At 42.1% G+C, this 18,730-nt stretch overlaps 1 protein-coding gene across 1 annotated transcript in view; it reads left to right on the top strand.

Moving 5' to 3' along the window:
* The first annotated feature begins 3,570 nt into the window (after window positions 1-3,570).
* The window catches only part of septin12 (septin 12), a 91,601-nt gene continuing 76,441 nt past the window's right edge, over window positions 3,571-18,730 (top strand). The window contains exons 1-2 of the mRNA XM_088936212.1: window positions 3,571-3,888; window positions 17,125-18,468. Of these exons, the coding sequence (XP_088792338.1) occupies window positions 3,834-3,888; window positions 17,125-18,468 (1,399 nt within the window). The 5' untranslated portion in view covers window positions 3,571-3,833. The remainder of the gene's footprint in view (window positions 3,889-17,124; window positions 18,469-18,730) is intronic.

The following is an 18,730-nucleotide window of genomic DNA, read 5'->3' as shown; positions in this document are numbered from 1 at the left end:
AATCTGTTCGACTCTGTTTGAAAAGGCCTAAATTAGCTTTCCTGGCCTGTCCCTCTAACACCACCCCATATACAGTGATATTAAGAAGTAACTATAAAAGGCTAATGACATTAATCCCTGTGCCTGGGCCACACAGCTAATGAGAGCATTTAGAGATCCTGTCTTGACTTCACGGTGTGAAGCCAAAGCAGCATAAGCCTGGGAAACCCATCACATGATTTACAGCAGCTAGAAGTTTTAATTGAGGGTTTGTTTGATATAGAACTTAGTGTCTCACCCCTGGGGACTTGATTCCTAATCTGTGCGGAGTCTGAAAGTGAGACGCGGAGCTCCAGAGGAATTTGTTTCGAGAAACAGCGACATCCTGGCAGGGAGCCTAAGCAATACAGTAGAAACCCTCTCCAGCGCCCACCCCCCTCCTTGGGCAAGACGCTAGAGCTCATTCTCAAGAGCAATGGGGGGTAATTACAATAATTATCGCCATCAGATGGGAATGGAAAGGAAGCATCGAAAATCTTGATTCCTTTTCTTCTGGATGATCGTCCCGACAGCCATGGTTAGAAAACGAGCCCCCCAAATAAAATCACAAAAAGGCAGCCTTTTGTTATTGCTTTCAATAGTTATTCAGTGGGATTGCCACATTCGGCTATTTTTAACCAGATGTCTTAGATAAGGGCAGCAGTCTTCTAATCTCGTGTATTACTTATTTGGAAGAAAAAAACAGTCATTACAAGAATCTGCGCCCAAAACACAATCACAAATTTTCCAGAGCATGTTTCTCACACACAGAAAGAGTGTTGTTATGCATGCAGCAGGCTCCAAATATATTTTTATGTAAATAATATCTCCTGGATTGGGGGAGTTATGTTCCAAACATTGAGACAACAACAGGGGCAGAAACCGTAAGAAAATATCAATTCAGTAAGTCACCCATGTGGGTATGTTGCACAACCTGCAGGCAGTTATGGGCTCTAAACAGAGGAGATCCTAACCCCCCCACCACACACACACAAGAATTCTATTTTAAAACGGCAAAAAACAGGAACTGGACAAAGGAACAGGAAAATAGGAGAGGGGGTGGCTGCAGTCATACAGGAAAGTGCTGATAGTGATCAGAGAGCAATGCAAGACTTCATGAAGTCAGGCAAGCATGGTGACCTTCACTTTGAAGGCCCTGGAATCCATCACCCTCCTGCCTCCCGGGCTGTGTATAAAATCCAAAACACTTGTTTTCCCAAACAAAACCCTTGAAGCCAGGTACACTGTAATTGTATATAACGTGTCCATTATGGTGGTATTTTTATAGTTCCGTCTGAAAGCTGTTCCTATCAAAGTCATTTAGTTCCACCAGCTGCACAAAGGGAGTCTCACTACCGCCTGTGTAGGAGAATATCATCTAGATTACAGTACAAGTGACAGCAGCATATCAATCTTTTCATAGATTGTTCGAACCAAAGCCAAACTTTTAAAAGAGATTGCCATTAATCCTTCAGCACAACTCTCAGGGTGGTTTTAACTCTTAATTACCTGCCTCAGCACCAGTAAAAAGAAGTAGCTTTAGTACAGAGTCATCATATGAACTGTGCAGGGCTTTTAGCAGGAAGGATTCAACGCAGACTCAGGTGGTCGGCTCAGTCAGACTTCGGGAAAGGTGAAAATCCAAATGGACAGGTGTCCAAAACAATAACTGGATTCGGATCCATGGTACCCTATGAACATTTAACGAGAAAAAAAATACATTTTTCCTGTGAGCTGTAATGTGCAGCTGCATATAGCTGGAAAAAAGGATGGGTCATGGCTTTCAGAGAAAGAGGTGCAGGAGAGGCTGAGTACAGGTCAGGAGAGGAAATCAAGACATCATAGGCGTCAGGGACAACGCAGATATTCCGGGATCCTTTGAAAACAGACTGGACATGCTTTTGGGAGTAATGAGCTCCTAGAAACTAAATGTACTGACTGGACCGAATGGTCTTCTCTCTCTGGAAACTCTTAAAAACCATTCTGTGTCCTCAAACCGTACTGGTACGACTCCCTCTAGGCAGGAGCGTGGAGGAGCTCAGAGCGATGGATTGTGGGTTCAGATCCTGGATAGGACACTGCTGCATTGCCCCTCTGCAAGGTACTTCACTGTTCCGGTAAACGCGAATGTAAACGTGAATTTGTTCTCCGTTGGAGCATCTGGTAAAATAATGGAATGGTTCGTTTTTTGGTCTGACCAGGAAGCTTTCTGCTACATTCCTCCTCTCCCTTCAGGGACCACAGACATAACGAGACTAAACAAACCCTGCCAGTTTAGATCTGCAACCTGCGGCAGACAAATGGAGTGTTAAAACAAACAAGGCCAGAGGTGGCTGTTTCTCATTTTGAAGCATCTCTTTGTAAACAGCGAGTTTACAACTCTGTATCTGCCTTCCAAAGCCCAGTTTAGAGGAATTCACTGGGTAAACACATGGGTCTGTGCCACAATACACTTCAGAAGCTGCAATCTTTCAGTTCAGCTTTTCTTTTGAACTTCTGCTGGCATTTAGGATATTTGCAGACTTGTTCCAATCTAATTTTCACGAACATATACTGTACTTGGTTGATTCTAGGGTTTTTTAAGCTTTCGTCACTGGAAAGGAACACTGAGCTATTTGGAAGTGGGTTAAAAATCAAGAATAGGAAGCACTTCTTTACCCAAAGGGTAAGTCATGTTTTTGAAGCCACTACCTTGGTTTCTTCCAAGAAATGACCGGTTGAGAATCCTTTGATCGATCAGCTGCTAACTACTGCATCAGCTAGACTGGCCAAATGGTCTCTTCTCTTTTCTTATGTTCTGCACTGGGCTACAAAGTCTCACAAACTATAAAATACCATAGAATATAAGACCGAAGAACCATAGCAGGCTGCATTAATAAAAAGTATGAGTGTAGTCGGTAATGGGACGATTTACAATGCTGCAGCACTGGATAGGACATGCAATATCAGACACAGTGAAGTGCAGTGAACTCTACCTGACTGTTACTGGACATAATGAAACACTTTCGGGATAATCACATGATTCGCAGAAATCTCTAGTAACGCGATCACACGCTGCCAGGGGAGGGGGTAGGTGTTAATTCCCGATCTGTCTCCAGCTGTCTCAAGAACAGCCGTGCCAATCCAGGACCTGTGAAAGATCCAATTGTGGGACCTGTGAGCTTTCTCTCACATTGCGTTCAGTTTCGCTGAGAAGGTAAATCATTCCTCTCTCACTCTGCCCTGGTCCGATGAAAGTCTCTGTTCTGTGTAGGGAGGCGACAATTGTGGGAATAAAGTTCCGATACTTCCGATAATCAAATGGCGACGGTCTCACCTGCGAGAAGTGTTTCCCTAGAAACAGGATTACGCTAAGAGAGCTCAGATACTTCTAAGGTGTACAGAAGTAGCAAGGGGAGACCCGTTTCTTTTCTAAGAGGGAGAAAGGGATTTTCTAAATGAGGGGTAGGTGAAGCGTGAAGTGTGATCCAGCCAATCTCCTTCTGGGGCTGGGCTGTTTCGGAGTTTTGTTGAGGGGAGGAGGCTAAGAGGGCCATTTGTTCTCACCGAGCCGAGCCTGAGTGGGTGAAACAGACGGTGCAGCTGAGCGCTTTCAGATGTGGACAGGATAACGCAAGCACTCACAGCTCCTGCGACTTTTTTTTTTGCGACGTTTCTTTCCCCGATTTCATTTAAGAGCTCCTGCTAGTGCAAGGGAAGAACTTGTATTTGCGAGACGTTTCAACAATTAAAAATCACATAAATCAGTCCGGAGCACTAAAACCTCGTGCTTATTGCGCTTTTATCTTGGAGTTCACTGGAACCGAACTGTCAGGATGTCAGACCTGTCTGTGAATGATCATCTAGAGGGAATATTGTCAGATTTTGAGGGTATGTACTTTAATAATAATCTAACTGGTGTAAATAAGTAACACCACAGAAGTAACCCGGTTAAAGCTCTCCAAAAACGTAACAGATGACATAGGAAACAAGTGCGTTCTTTAAAGTTGCAGTTTGAATTGTTCAGAAGGACTGTTACCGTTGTGTTACACTGCTACATTGAAACTCTGTAACTTGCTGCATATCTATTTAGAATGGCTGGTATTTCGAAGTGTATCTTATAGTTAACCTTAGGGTTTGGCAACTGCCTGTACGGTTTCAAATCGTAAATATAAACGCGAGTTTTCGTCCAAATTATCAGCCTAGAGACTGAGCATTGAGTGAGCACTGCTTGTTGGCAGTGTTAACTTTGGTGAAGCTAGTTTTTGTTTCACCGAGACAAAATCTGTCTTCTTTAGTGCAATACGACCAACAGAGCTTTTTCATGCAAGTGGGCTTTTAAAAGTTCCGACCGACACCAGCCAATCCTGTTTGTTGTGAGGAGATTTAAAGGCCATTATGAGATATATAAACTGTTGGAATTGTATTTTCTCGTTTCGTTCCGGCTGAAGGTACGAAGGTACGGCTCCTTTCTTTTTTATTTTGAAAATGGCTAGGTTGTTTTTTTTTCTTCAACAAATGGCTGTTGGATCATTCCCCATTCATTACAGGGGGAAAAAAAACTTCTAACTGATCCCAGTAGACAGGCGTTCATACCTGCCTCCTACACGAAGCGAAGGTTTTAGTGAAACGGTTACACGAATCTTTTACTCTTAAAGCCGGTAAATTAACTGCACACCAGCGCATAACCCCTGCGGCTTGGTCTGAATCATATAATTTCGATAGACACAGGTGCTCCCCGAGGACAGGACTCCTGGGAAAAGTGTTTTTTATGTACTCTGACATTGAAATAGTGGACAGTTAAATATGTCCATTAAGATTGTACCCTCCAAGCTTTATATACAGACATAAATGTATGATATGGATCAAAAATGTCAACTTCATATGGTAGTATTTTGCTAAATTTGGTCAAGTTGAAAGCTGGTAACAATTATTTCATTATTATCAGGTTTTAATCATGGAGGAATTCTATTTGTGCATTATTTCTCTCTGCTTAGTTGTTGACCTTTTGTGCTTTTAGGTAACTCCATTTACCTAAGTAAGAGACTTCCTGACACATAAATATTTAACTTTGAGAGATGCTACATTTTAGACGTTCTGCTTTTTTTAAATTCAAACATTTTGTTGTGTGATCATTACAGGAAATACATTTTATTGCAGTGGGAATTCCAGGGAGAGTGTATCATTGATCTCCTATTACACTTTATTATTATTCAGTACCTTTTGACACAGTTACATTATCTTTAGATTAAGTAAATTACTAAATTGGTATTTTGTTTATTTAAAATAGGTGTTGTTACAAGCCTGGTAGACAGTATGCAAATCTGTATTTTTAAAGAGCTGCATTCCAAGCAAATTTTGCTCTTTAGTCTTCCCCTTGAAAACAAACTAAAGATAATGTATTGTTTAAGGCAAACCTAAAAAAGATTGTTTGCAGAGTATGCTTTGTGGTTGATGAGTAAGAAGGCTGCTAACACTTTAATGTGGAAAGGTTCTCTTTTGGATGTTGGGTGATGTTTCAAATCTTTTTTGTTTCTTGAAATGCATACTAAGTAACCACAAATACACATTATGCAGCTGGATCTAACAGAATCCTGTTAAACCTGTTACTTTTAAGCCTTTCTTGAATGCTTTAGATGCTTGTGATTTGAAGGATCAGCAAATGGACATTTGAGGAACTCTTACATCCCTCAAATTAAGTGCAAGTCTGTAGTTAAAGGCACTTATTATTTTTTATGTAGAGAGCACCTATAGATATACAATCCAAAGCACACTGAAGCTGCGCTACCTATAGGTAGTAAAGCACTTTCAGAATGGTTGTCTTGTTGATTTCTGACAATACAGAAAACAACTGGTCAGACGCCCATCATCTGAGGAGCCAGCCTTGCGCAGCCCCTTACTGATCAACTGTGAAATTATGCAGTCCTACCTCGAATGGAGGGAAGTACCCCCAGGGACTGTTTTTTTAAACCTACCCACGTGTGTGTGAAAGATTGAGGCTTAGTTCTTGGATCTACAAAAAGGAATGGATTTGATCCAGTTGACATAGCTCAATAGGTCAAGAGTTTCCCCTAGAATTTGGGATCATGTGTGGCTAGTGTGGGACTTTTGTGATAGGGAAGGTTCATCCCTTTCCAGGAACGTACTGCTCCTGTTGATTGGCAGTCGATGGGTGTAAATCTTAGTTGTTTATTTTCACTCCCAGGAATGGGCTTGAAGAGGTGAGAGAGAATGAACTGCTTGGACTCTGATTTACATATCCACATAGAAACGCACACTAAATGGCTGCTTTGATATTGAAGAGGTTTGCATTGAAGAGCACTGTCATCATGCCATCATAGGAATAATGAGACATTTTATGTGTCCAGTTGAGTAGAGTCTAGAAGGCTAGAGGACTCTCCCATTGAAATAAATAATTACAATCATTAAAGACTGTCCAAAACCGTCAGAGTCTGCATGCTTGTGGGTCTACAGTATGTGTCTTATATAGAAATGCCATCGCCAGAGCAGAGTCTGTGATTTCTGGAAAAGTCCTAATTTTTAATCCGATGCAAACTTTAAATAAACAGACTTGAAAAGTAAAACAAAACAAAGCTCTTACTAAAATGGAAAACCAATGTTGCAGCTTGTAATGATTTTAAGATGGTATGGGATTAAGACCACCGTAAATGCGGATAAAGAGAACATCTGATATAAAGACGCTTGGGAGATGTTTGTAGGACTGCTTTCCTCCTATCTTAACCTAAAATAATTTATTACCAGCATTATCACTAAAAGTTGTATTGTTGCTTGGAGGTACATCGACCTCCCCTGATATTTTGCTAAGCAAGAGCACACCATGTTATTCATTGCTCTACTGCCATAAAACTGTTGTGGATCAAGGATGTTGGCAACTTAAAAAGCATTAGAATATGACAAGATACCTGCCACTCTGCTCCCCAGCTATGATGTGTTCATACTTGTTTGTTGGTGCCTGTTTTTACACTACTGAAACCACCTTCATGTTGGCAAGAAAAAAGCCCTGGTACCAACAGAAGGGTTTGTAACACGATGCCTGTCATTGACATCCTGCATTCCTTTGTTGCTACACACACTGAATAAAAATGAACCTCCCAGCATGGCAAGCCAAATAAGTCTGTTTATAGAGACCTATCTGTGTCCCTTAGAACTCTTTTCCCGTCTCTGATATCTCATCTGACTGGATTTGGAGAGAACAATGAAAATTTAACAGCAAACTTGTCACAGGCAGAGACCCAGCAGGGGAAGAATAGTATCAGATTCGTAACATCTGTATGTTTTAAAAGGTGTAAAATTCAGTGAGGAAGAGCAATTGGTTCAGCCCCCAGTGATCAACCGTTTTTGTCTTGGTCTTTGAGTGAATGTGTATATCTCAAGTGTCCACACTGTTTCCCAACTCCAGGGGTGTACAATAAAAACCAAATGTTCGTTTCCTTTCCACTTAGTTTTCTTACATGTAAATGTATCTCAATCAAAAGTTAGCTCTTTTGCAGAGCTGTTTGCACCAAGGAGGTACAGATCACAGTTTCAGCAAATGTTTCTGAGTTTGCAGCATCTTTCTAATTGGAGGAAAAAACTCAAAGTAAGAATGTTCAAGCACCACTGCAGCTTATGCACATTAGACCTTAAGTGGTGGTCTTTGCTGTAATTACTAAATTACTTCTAAATCTTGCGGGACCCTGTTATATGCGAGACACATGGAGAACAAGGGGGCAGCACTATTTCTGTGAGTGTTTAGTGATGAAGGGCTTTAATAGGGGCTTTTGCGACCTATTAATCCTTATTGGTACAGAAAATGTCAAATTCAAATGAATGCCAGATAATTAAATGCCATCAGTGATCCTCCTGCCTTGTAACAAAATAAGAATCCAGCACAAATCATGAGCCGTGTGCATTGAAAATGTCTTTTATCTTTGTGGTTAGGCTTTGGAGTTGATTTGTTTTAATTTAAAAGTTTTCTGCGTCTTAATCTCTCTTTTTTTTATATATATTTAACATCTGGAGGTATTTCTAGAATACCAAGCCATAAACCTCTCTTCTTCAGTTGTCCTGTAACACAAGAGCAGATTGAAGGCATGTTTTAAGTGGGGTTTCGTTATGTCTGACTGCTCCAAATGAGATTTAGACAAAGGTTACAATGTTGCTCTAAGGTTGCGATCTGAAGACAGCTGCACCAGTCCCCCGGCAAACAGCTTTATTCTGTGGGTCTCTGACTCTGGTCCTGGAGAATCTCAGTCTTGTGAGGCTGAATTCAGTCGGTGGCAAAAATCCACATGAAATGTCTCAGCTAATGAAGCTAAGTAAGGGAGTCCAACTACACATTTGAGAGTTCATCCAGAATGAAAACCAGAAGACACAGTGATTGTCCAGAAGCGGGATTGGAGACCTCCGCTACAGGGAGTCTTAGTAAGGACACTGAGCTCTTGTTAGAGGCTAGATTATAAATGACCAACTGCCAAGCGCAGCGCACAGCCCCTGTGATGGAAATGTCACAGCCAGGCTCAATCTAAAGGTGTCCCAGATTCGTTGGCTGGACAGAAGCTGAACGGGTCAAACAGCAGGAGTCTGTCGTGGGTGAGAGCTAACGTCAGCCTGTGAGTAAACCAGAGGAACTGGGAAGGCCAAAGGGACAGGAATAGCTGGCTGCAATGGAGATGGGATGAATGTAACTGAGATGGGAGAGGCGCTTGGTATTATGTAATTTAAGACCTCCATAGTTCAGGGGCTCAGTCGATCTAAGGCATGCAGTTAGAATATTCTAATTGCTGCCTTGTGATCTCATTGCACTGGCACACTGGTAGGAGAGAACGTTTCTTTTTGTCTGCTGACAAGTGGCAAAAAATAAAAATAAAGGATCAGGTTGCAGGCCTTCTCTCACGTTCCTCTCAGACACGGGTGTCCCAGTTGGGTTTAAAGCAGCGGGTCTAAGGCCACTGATCCTTTGGGCTTGGGGGCTTGAGACTTGTGGGGGAGGGGGTGGGGGGGCTGTGCGCATTTCACTGCTGTGCTTTTAACTCCTTCATCACATCCACCAGTGGCCAACTGGCTGCATTCGCCACTCATAATTGCCTCTGTGTGCAGTTGTTTATTTTTTAGTTTTTAAATGGGCTTGCTTGTTAAGCAGAGCAAAACATGTCAGCTTCCTCAGATATGGACAGAAAAGCTTCACTCCTGTTTGTAAAGGTCATGCTTTTTTACCCTTTTCATCCAAAGCATTTATGTTGCAGTTTTCCCAAGTGTACTATGTAATTATTGTGTATGCTTTATGGGAGCCAGTGCCTGCATCTGTTTCCAAAACCTTTCTTTCTGCTGTTAACCTGAATGAATGTGGAGTGTGTTCTAACTGGAGAGCACACAGACACTGTATACCGCTCCTGAAAAGTACTCCTAGCTACACAGTACAAATATTTGGCAACACAACAGGCAACTTGGCAAAGACTTTGTAATTGAGTGACACAATCAGGTATTTAAATAGCCTGAAGCTGCATATTCCTAATGAGCTGTATAACTTTCAGAAAAGGGTGATTATTTATTTTTAAGAAGCCCAAACTTGTTTTTGGTTACGTGTTTTTCTTTCTTTTTCTCTTTCATTTAAACAAGCATAATGCTTTCAAACATAAAGTCACAACTACAGTGTATTTTTTAAATGAGAGGTCGATTGTAAAGCTGCACATATTAAACTATATGAGTTATAAAAAGTGCAATTATGGTAAGAATTGAGCATACATTGTTGATGTTGTTTAATCATTTTGAAATGCTTCATTTAATTTATGAAGTATTTCACTTCCAGTAAGAGAGGCTTGAAAATGATGGTATAGTTTCTGAAAAAGAAAATTAAATCCAGACATTGGCAATACTGTCAGATTTTTCTAGGCCTCAGGCAGGTACTTGGGCTCTCTTGTCTCCATGGTTACAGCACAGTAAATGGCAGCTAGGAATTCTGGATCCAGATGTGCATGTGGGAAGGACATTTCCACAGGTGAACAGCTCACACCTGATGTGAACAGCAGGAGCAGTGGGGTGTTCTGTAAATACCTCTGAAGAATGCAGGGACTGAGGGCGTAAAAAACGTCCAGAGCAAGTCCCTGCCTGTTGAGAACACAGCCATACTGGGGATAGGGAACACCAACTTTCACCTGAGGAGAGTGTGGTAGGAGTGACGTTCCAGACCACTGAGGTTTAAGAGTTTGCTTCTTTCGGTTCCAAGTGTATTCAAGTCTTTTAGCTTTAAATGAATTTTAATTTTGGAGATCTTGTTTTCGATCTTCTTTTGTTACCGCACTATATCACCTGCCCAAGATATAGAGAACAGCTGGTGGCCTGGAAGAGCAGTCCTTCATGAATTGGCTGAGTGTTTCCCTTTCATTCAGAGCAGCCCGTGGTGCCCCTACCCTGGCCTGCGTTGAGGCTGTCAGTTCGAGTAACCAATCAGTTTGGCTCCTTTGGTCAGAGCTGGTTACATCTGGCAGTGAATTGTAGGTTTGAAGCCAGGGGTCATCCACTTTGGGTCTCCAGCCTAGAAGCACATGTGGTGTCAAATGTCAGTGCTGAGGTTATTTAAGGTGGCATTGTAGGTAATGTTTTGAATTACTTCAGTGATGCTTTAATGGTACTTCCCTAAATCAACGTTTTGTGAGGTAGGTCAAGGTAGTGCCTCTGTGTGAAGGACATGTGCACTTATTTGTTTTTTGAACCATTCTGTTTTGAAAGGTGGGATTTTTTAAATATATATAAAACACTCATATAAAGAACACAATACTGAGTGCCCTCCAAAAACACTGGAGCAGCAAAGTCAGCTTTGCTTTACAGTCAGTCAATTTGTATTCGCAGTCATGAGATTACAGGGACAATATGCAGTTTATTTTTGGGTAATTTCATGCATACATTGGTTCACATTGCAGCAAAACACATTCACTTTAGATACATTTCAAAAAGTGATAGTCAGTATTTAGGGACAAAGCCCTTTGAGTCTGCTACCCATTGAGCTCATCAAACTCTTTGTGAGATTATTTGAGATGCTTTCCTAAGTCTTTGCTGCAACCACTGAGTTCCTGCCTATATTTGTGGTAGTCTGACTTTTTGCTTCAGTATATATGAAGTTTGAAATGCTGCTCAGCTGAATTTAAACCTGGAGGTCAACGTGACCCATCTAATATTTTCCACTTTTTCTCTCTTGTTAAACTCCTTGATTGCCTTAGCAGTATGTTTTGGGGTCATTGTCATGCTGCATAGTGATGTGCCTCTGAGGGCATATGGAAGCATTTTTTTCCGCAAAATCAGAAACGTTTTTTTCTGTAAATTCCAGAATTAATTCTGTCACTGTCTTTAGCAGTTACACCAGGAAAGAAGAGCCAGTCAGTTCCAGGTGTCCATGGCAGGCCATGACATTTACCTCCAACATGCTTCACAGATGAAGCAGTATTCTTTGGAACATGTGCAGTTCCTTGACTTTTTCTACTCTTTCAACTTCAAAATTGCTTGCTTATATTTCACAGAAAGGTCTTTGTTTTTGTGTTTCAACTCTTCGACAAACTCCACATTGCTGAAATCAAAGCAAGATAGTTTGCTATGACGTTCACGGCTTTTTTATGTACCTAGTAACACAACAGCAAACACCTGACCAAGGAGACACCTGTCAGTCAATTGTCCCAATACATTTCGGACATTCCTCCGAAATAAAGAGGTTCAGAGTTATCAGTTTGTTTAATTAATGGTAGAACTGAATGGACTTGATCAAAAATATGTATTGTACATTTCTGTCATGATTGTTTTCATGAGAAGTGATTGTTGTAAAGTTCATAGTGAAAATCCCAGTTTAGACTTCATCCTCCCAATATTTTTGGACGACACTGTAGATCTCACAACCCAAGATGAGTGCAAATTGTCTACCTGTGTTGTTTAGCCTTAAGGCTATTTAAATCTGTTTGGCACCTTAAGTGACTCAAAACGCAGATTTGGTAATGTGCTGCACGCTGGCATGTGCAAGTCCAAAGGTGTCTAGAGCTACTTTCAGCCTTTCTGTTGGCCTGTCATATCCCCTGGCGAAGTTACAGAAGGCAGACTGAAGTACCCATTAGATCGATGTCGAGTTTTCTTGTTGCTGCAGCGCAGTGATTTACAGTCTGCTGTCTTCTCCTGTGTGAATGCTGTTGTCAGCAAAGGCATAAAAAATAAGACTTATACTTTCTGAGATTAATGAAGTTGTATCATTTTTTTCTAATTTTAAGGCACTAGTAAGACATGCCAGGCATAGTAAAGACAACTACCCCTCCTTACATCAGTGTGAATTATTGCACTGGAGAAGTGCATGGTATGTGAAACAGTGTTTCATTTCTGGAAATTAAATTGAAATTTCTGCGTGCCAACTGTCTGCACTTTTTTACTTTCAGCAGATAGGAAAACAAGTGCTCAGTTACCTTGACTTACTAAATCGCAGCAGGCTAGGTCAGTATGGACAGTTGTCTTGGATGCTAGTTGCACACTTTTACTAATTCACTTTAAAATTTACAGCTTTGCTGTGGAAATAATGTTGGAACATTTGTTTTATAAACAGGAATGGATGTGTATATAATGTGACAGGACATCGTGCGGGGATTTTATTAGCTATTAAAGTTACAGATGTGTACCATATGGAAGTTTAAAAAACAGCGAAGAGCTCTTAATTTAAACACTGACTTCATTAGCCTTGTGATGTGGTGTGCTCTAATCTGTGGTATCAAGTACAGTACAGGAGTTCTGATGAAAACTTTACAGGAGGTGAGTCTAAGTACAACATTTGATAAAATCAGCACTCTATCTTCTTTCCATGCCATTATGCACCCTTGCAGAAAACATGCAAAAATATGGCACTGAAGCCAGTTATGTTCCAGTATTCCCTATCTTGAATAATACAGCATTTTAAAGAGGTCAGGCAGAGTAATTGCAGAAATGCTGCATGATGCTCCGATACAGTATCTTTTCCTGGGGTCTGTTAGGGACCTCCATTCACTGCACAAAACCCGCAGGCCTAGTTCCTCAGGATTATTTCTTCACGGTGAATGTCATAACAAATCCAGCAGGGACACGCAGCCATACACTGAGCTGCTGTCATTGTTCTGCTCTGGAATTCTGGGTCAAAATGCAAGCTGTCGTAATCTGAACCTCCGCCCACAGCCCCAGAAGATCCCCCATTTGTGAATTAAGCCTTTGTGCAAGAGGAAGAACGGCCATTTCCGGTGAGAGGCTGGAGTTTTTTCCTCCGGGAGCACAGAGAGCAGGCCACACAACAGCCCTGACAAGCCTGCCTGCTGCCTGGCTTTTCTAACGTTGTCCAGTCATGTGCCGACTGAGACTTGCTCCAACAGGTGGCCAGGGCTAATTGCATTCAAAAAGGAGGAGAAAAGCAAGACTATATTACAGTGCTTCTGTATTGAACAGCGTCTGTTGAAGTCTGTTCTCCTGATTTCATGAAACATTTTAATGGTTACTTTTTCACAAATATTTTTTTTACCCTTCAGTTTTGGACCAACCACTTATTATTCAACCCAGCTTTGAGCAAGAGGTTCTTTCCCTTGTCTGAGAGGACCTGGAGACTTTCTTTTTGCCTTAGTGCACACCTTGAATACAGAGTTCAGGCTGTTGGTGCCAGATTGAGGACAAGTGACAGCCCAGAGAGTTACAGGGTGCATGCTGCTGTAGCAAGCAGGGTCTGCTCTCTCCCTCCCAGCCACATCAACCCAAGCCTCGGAGCTCCTGGCCACATGGTTTTATGCTGCAGTCAGGATCTGGGATATGGGAAACCCCTTCTTAGTTTCCTTTCAAAGCTTCTGTGACCTCAGATTCTGAGACTCAAAATGTTCTGTATGTGCACATGGTCTTCTGGGAATCATTCCCATTTTGGAAAGCAATCAACTGAATCCAAAATGTGAAAACCAAATGCTACTTTAGCTGCAGACCATAGCTTCAGAGTCTAATGATATAGCACATGACCTGAAAGTAGATTAGACTTGCCACATTTTATACATCAGACTTGCTGTGATATTAACGTATGTGATAGTGTGAACAATACTGTCTTATTCAATCCTGCAGCAAGTCAGTTGCAATCAGCAGTCACCATAGCAATTTGGTTAATTTATTACAGGAACATACAGCAACTCACCCTGCCACAGTATGCACTGTGTGTGTGCCTTAATCACCAATTGCCAAACTCAAAATCTCAGTTTAGATATACTATACTGTGTACACACTAAAGTAAAAGCAGGTGGAACATGTCAGTCTTTTTTTCAATCTGTGCCTTACAGAGATGAGAGATCTCAAATGGAATTTGACAATACCACATTTGAAGGGATTTGTGGGGAAAAAAGGACTAAAACACCTCAGATGTGTTTAGATTACAGTGCATTGGATATACATTTTATTAAATGAAGTCTTATCCACATCTTTTCTACTTTCAACCATTTTCTTTTTTTCAGCCTTTATAGTTTTATTTCCCAGCAGAAACACTTGAGATCCATCATCGCAGTTAGGACTGTTCACTCAAGTGCTGGGCTAGACCACCCCTTCGGCACACTTTGCAAACACGCACAGGATGTGAACTAATAACAACTGTAGCATCACAGTGACAGCCAAGGAGGATTAAAGTAAACTGAAGCAGATCAGTTTTGACTTGGGAAAAAAAAAAACACTGGAAGACCAGCTAATGGATGGGTGTAAAAAAGGACTGGATTTTAAACTCATTCATGTAGATTCTCTATCATAGATGAAAAGACTGGTACATTATAGTTCTGATAAGGCAAAATGATTTAAGTGTTTCAGTTTGTAAATCAATGTTTATATATTTTAGTGGGATGTTTAATTGCTACACCTAACCTAAAACATAATCAGTTGTTCTCATTGTTGACCCCTGCCAAAATATTTTTAATTAAAATTGAAACATGAAAGACACTAATGCTGTAGTCATGCTCCGATAAGAGATGACTGATTTTTCTGTTTGTAACACATGTTTCGTAATGCTTGTGCATGAGTCCCCGATGTGAGCACCATGATTAACTGGAAAACCGCTGTGATTCAAAACACACCTGCTTTACTGGTACTGATGGCGGTAGCACAGGGCTCAACACATGCAATGTCTCCCTTCAGCCAGTTAGGGTTTTTAGAGAATATGGCTTTTGTGTTCCGCCAGCCCCTGCATCCTTCTGCTCGAGTCACCCAGCCCAGAACAATAGATCTCCTTTACCAAGGAGCCTGGGGCAGCCATCACAGTAACGTAGTTTGCTTCCCACCTACACTGCTCTTTCTGTCAGTGGCTGGGTCCTGCTATGAACTTGCAATCATCTGTTCAAATGCGGAAATTTGAGCCAATCTTGATATCCACAACATTTTAAAGTAATAAGCATAATTGCTTGGAGTGCTCCCAGACCTTGGGAATCGGTAAAACTGAAAAAGAAGTGTTGGGCATCTTTTAATATTTGCAAAGGAACAAGTAATAGGTTTATTCCATGCTGAAAAGAGAAGAAAGAAAACACAACATTTCGGCTGTGGAGCCTTCTTCAGGTGTCAACCGGTGTCACAGCTTCACAGGCTCCACAGCCGAAACGTTGTGTTTTCTTTCTTCTCTTTTCAGCCCGGAATAAACCTGTTACTTGTTCCTTTGCAGCCTACGCATGCTGACGCAGCTACCCACTTGAACTGTCTTTTAATATTTGCTTATTTCCTGAAAAAAGCCGTTTGTATTCGGTAAAATATAGTGACTTTAAACAGCCGTGGTTTTTAACAATCTTGAGAAGAGAAAATGCAGGATTCTGTCTTGCACGAGTGAAGCTTAAGCCAAGGATTGTGGGGCATTTCTTAATTTTCTATGTGTTTTGGGAGTGTATTCCTGTCTGGAAGGCAAGGATTGTGGTATTTTTAGACCACAGTGCAGTGCGATACTGAGTACCTAGGCCCAGGTTCAACTACAATGCTTCACTCGGAGGGTCTGACTGTGGTTGTAAACACAAGCATGCTCCGATTTGAACAGGACAGTGGTTCACTCACTGGTATTTGCCTTTGCTTGTGCACCTCCTTGTGCTTTTAAAAAGTCCTTGCCAAAGGAAGACAAATAGAACCTCAAATGCTACACCAAAGTGTTTAATTACAAAACCACGTGGATACAACCATTTCTTTAGACCTTGTTCTGTGGTGTTGACAATAACATGGTTAACGGTTGCATTTACCAGTCACCCAGTTGGCTTGTTTGTGTAGTAATTGATAAAAATAGGGTTCATTCATTGCCCTAGGCTGCAGATCGGTTCTTTTTTCCAACCTGTCTCTAGGACTGAAGTGTGCCTTTCTTCAGTAATGTCATGCAAACCTCAAAGAAAGATCAAATAGTCATGGTTATAATTATTACTCCACTGCTAACACTGCTTCTGAGAAAGCAGCACTGAAGGCTTACATTCACATTATCTACATTCCCAGGGAATTTCTATTCAGTAAGGGATAAACTTTGAGTTACCCAGAGTCTGTAATGCTGTTCTTAATTTATTATTAATTATTAATCTTTTTCTTAAAATAAATTAAAAATAAATCTCACATTACAGTATCAACATCTGTGAGCACAGCATCATGTTGTCTTAAGAAATGTGATTACAAAATCATTGTGTTTTTTTCCATGCTCATTGAAAATATACCGCACTGGGGAATCCAAATTACTCAACCCTTTCACTAGTAGCTTCATCTTTGTGCTTCTACATGAAACAAGATCTTAGATTAATCCTTTCATAAACATTTATTCTCTGAATGGTTTGGCATTGGTCCTGATAGATCAAAGCCAATAAATAACATAAAATGACTTTAAATTTCATGCAGTTTGCTTAAGACATTTCATGATGGAGACACAAGAAAGTTCTTTGAAGAACTTTTCTGTATGTGCACTGTGTGGGCCTGCGAGTGAAACACAATGCTTTAAACAAATAGAGGCATATAGTGTCAGTACAGGAGAACAAAGTGTAGGTCTGAGGCAGTGTGGTTTGGAGATGGACCTCCTATCCAGTATTGAATTCTTATTCAAATTTCTATTGAGGTTGAAGGCCTTACTGCTTGTCTTCTGGTTCTTTGCAGTCTTTAAAGTGTGCCTCTTTGTCTTCACAGCGTTGAAGAGGTCCTTCGACATTGAGGATGTGGATGAGATCCCCACCTTCTCTCCCACCTCTCCACTCAACTCTCCCTTCAGTCCCACCCCCGCTGGCCTCATCATAAACAAGACCACTGATGGCAGAGGACCAGGAGCCCATGTTCCTCCATCCTACCAGTCACGGATCAGCATCGGCTCCAGTCCCGCCCAGAGTCCAGTTCTGAAGAATAAAATGGTCAGCAGCTTGTCTTTTAACCGTGGCACAATGGCCGTTGCCAAAACCAATGGTAGTGCAGGTTCCGGCATTACTCGAGTCTCCTCCTTTCAGACTAAATTCAACCCCAATGGCTTCTCCTCTTCATCGGGTCCAGGGAGTGACAATGACAGCCTTCACAGCTCTTCCTCTAGCCTAGAATATCAAACCTCTTCCAAAATGACCTCCTATGCCAGCCCTCCCCAAAGCCCAATGGGTGTAGGCGACTACAAGGCTCAGCGCCTCTGCAGCCCTGCGTTGAAGAAGTTCTCATCCCATGGAAACATGTTCCATTCCGAGGTGGAGCCTCCCTTGGTCTTAGCTGCTGAGCCGATTGGATTGAACCATGGCTCCATGCCCTCCTTGGATCTCCACATCGCCGAAAGTCGAGGGATAACAAGCGCAAGCTCTCCAGGCCTAAGGTATGGCAACACTGGACCTTCCTGGAATTCTGTATCCCACCGACAGAATTCCTTTCCACTTGAACGGGAGCCGTCTTTCTCCTCCAGCACCCGGGCTCCAAAACCCAAGGAGCCCATGAGACTCAACAAGTTCCCTCTGGATCTGGATAACCTGGTGGCCAGGCCTCAAGAAGCTCCTCCCGAGGTTGTGCCCAAAGCTGTCCCAAGATCCAGCTCCAAGCTGAACAGCCTCCCTGGTTCTTCCAGCCCTGCTGCATCAAACAACAGCCTAGACACCATAGAGAGGGCATCACCCTATGGTAATATGGCCAAAACAGTGCCTGTACACCCTCCAGGATCTTTCCCTGTCCCATGTGTCAGTGCATCTCCTGTTCCCCTCTCCCCGCCCCAGACCCCCCAGTTTAAAATCGTCTCACAGCCACAGGTTGTTCTGCTGAGCCCCGAGTCTCTGCCAGAGCCTGCCCTTCAGAAGGTTCTCCAAGATCCTGCGGTCAGCAGTGAGCTCTCCCAGGCAGTTGCTCCGCCTAAGGAGAGTGTGGGCTCCATCCTCCAGAGGATCGCCTCATTCTCACGAGCTGACAGCTCGCGCCTGACCAGACCTGGGGAGAAGTACCACGATGACAAGACGACCGAGAGAGAGGAGCTGCCATTTCCACAGGAGGACCTGCGAATGAAGAGGCGGGAAGGTAAGAACTTCAATTTAAGGCATCAGAATGTGGGGCTCTGAGCTTCTCGAAGATGTGCTGCCCTTAAAGAGCAATGGGAAGGGAGTTCTTTTCTTGGCAGTAGCAGCAGTTCTTAACTGTTGCTGTCAGTACATGCGATGACAAAATAAAAATTTTGATCTTTTTACTGGGAAAGTTGTTTTTCAGTAACACCATTAGTTAAACGAACGGGCCAGCACACTGCAGTAGATTTCTGTTACAGTGTGCTTTTCTTCGGGCTAAT

Source organism: Atractosteus spatula, chromosome 18 (assembly GCF_055471065.1).
Source record: "Atractosteus spatula isolate fAtrSpa1 chromosome 18, fAtrSpa1.hap1, whole genome shotgun sequence".
NCBI classification, from domain to species: Eukaryota; Metazoa; Chordata; class Actinopteri; order Semionotiformes; family Lepisosteidae; genus Atractosteus; species Atractosteus spatula.
Note: the sequence above shows the minus strand (reverse complement) of the source record. Positions and strands in the feature narration are given on the sequence as shown.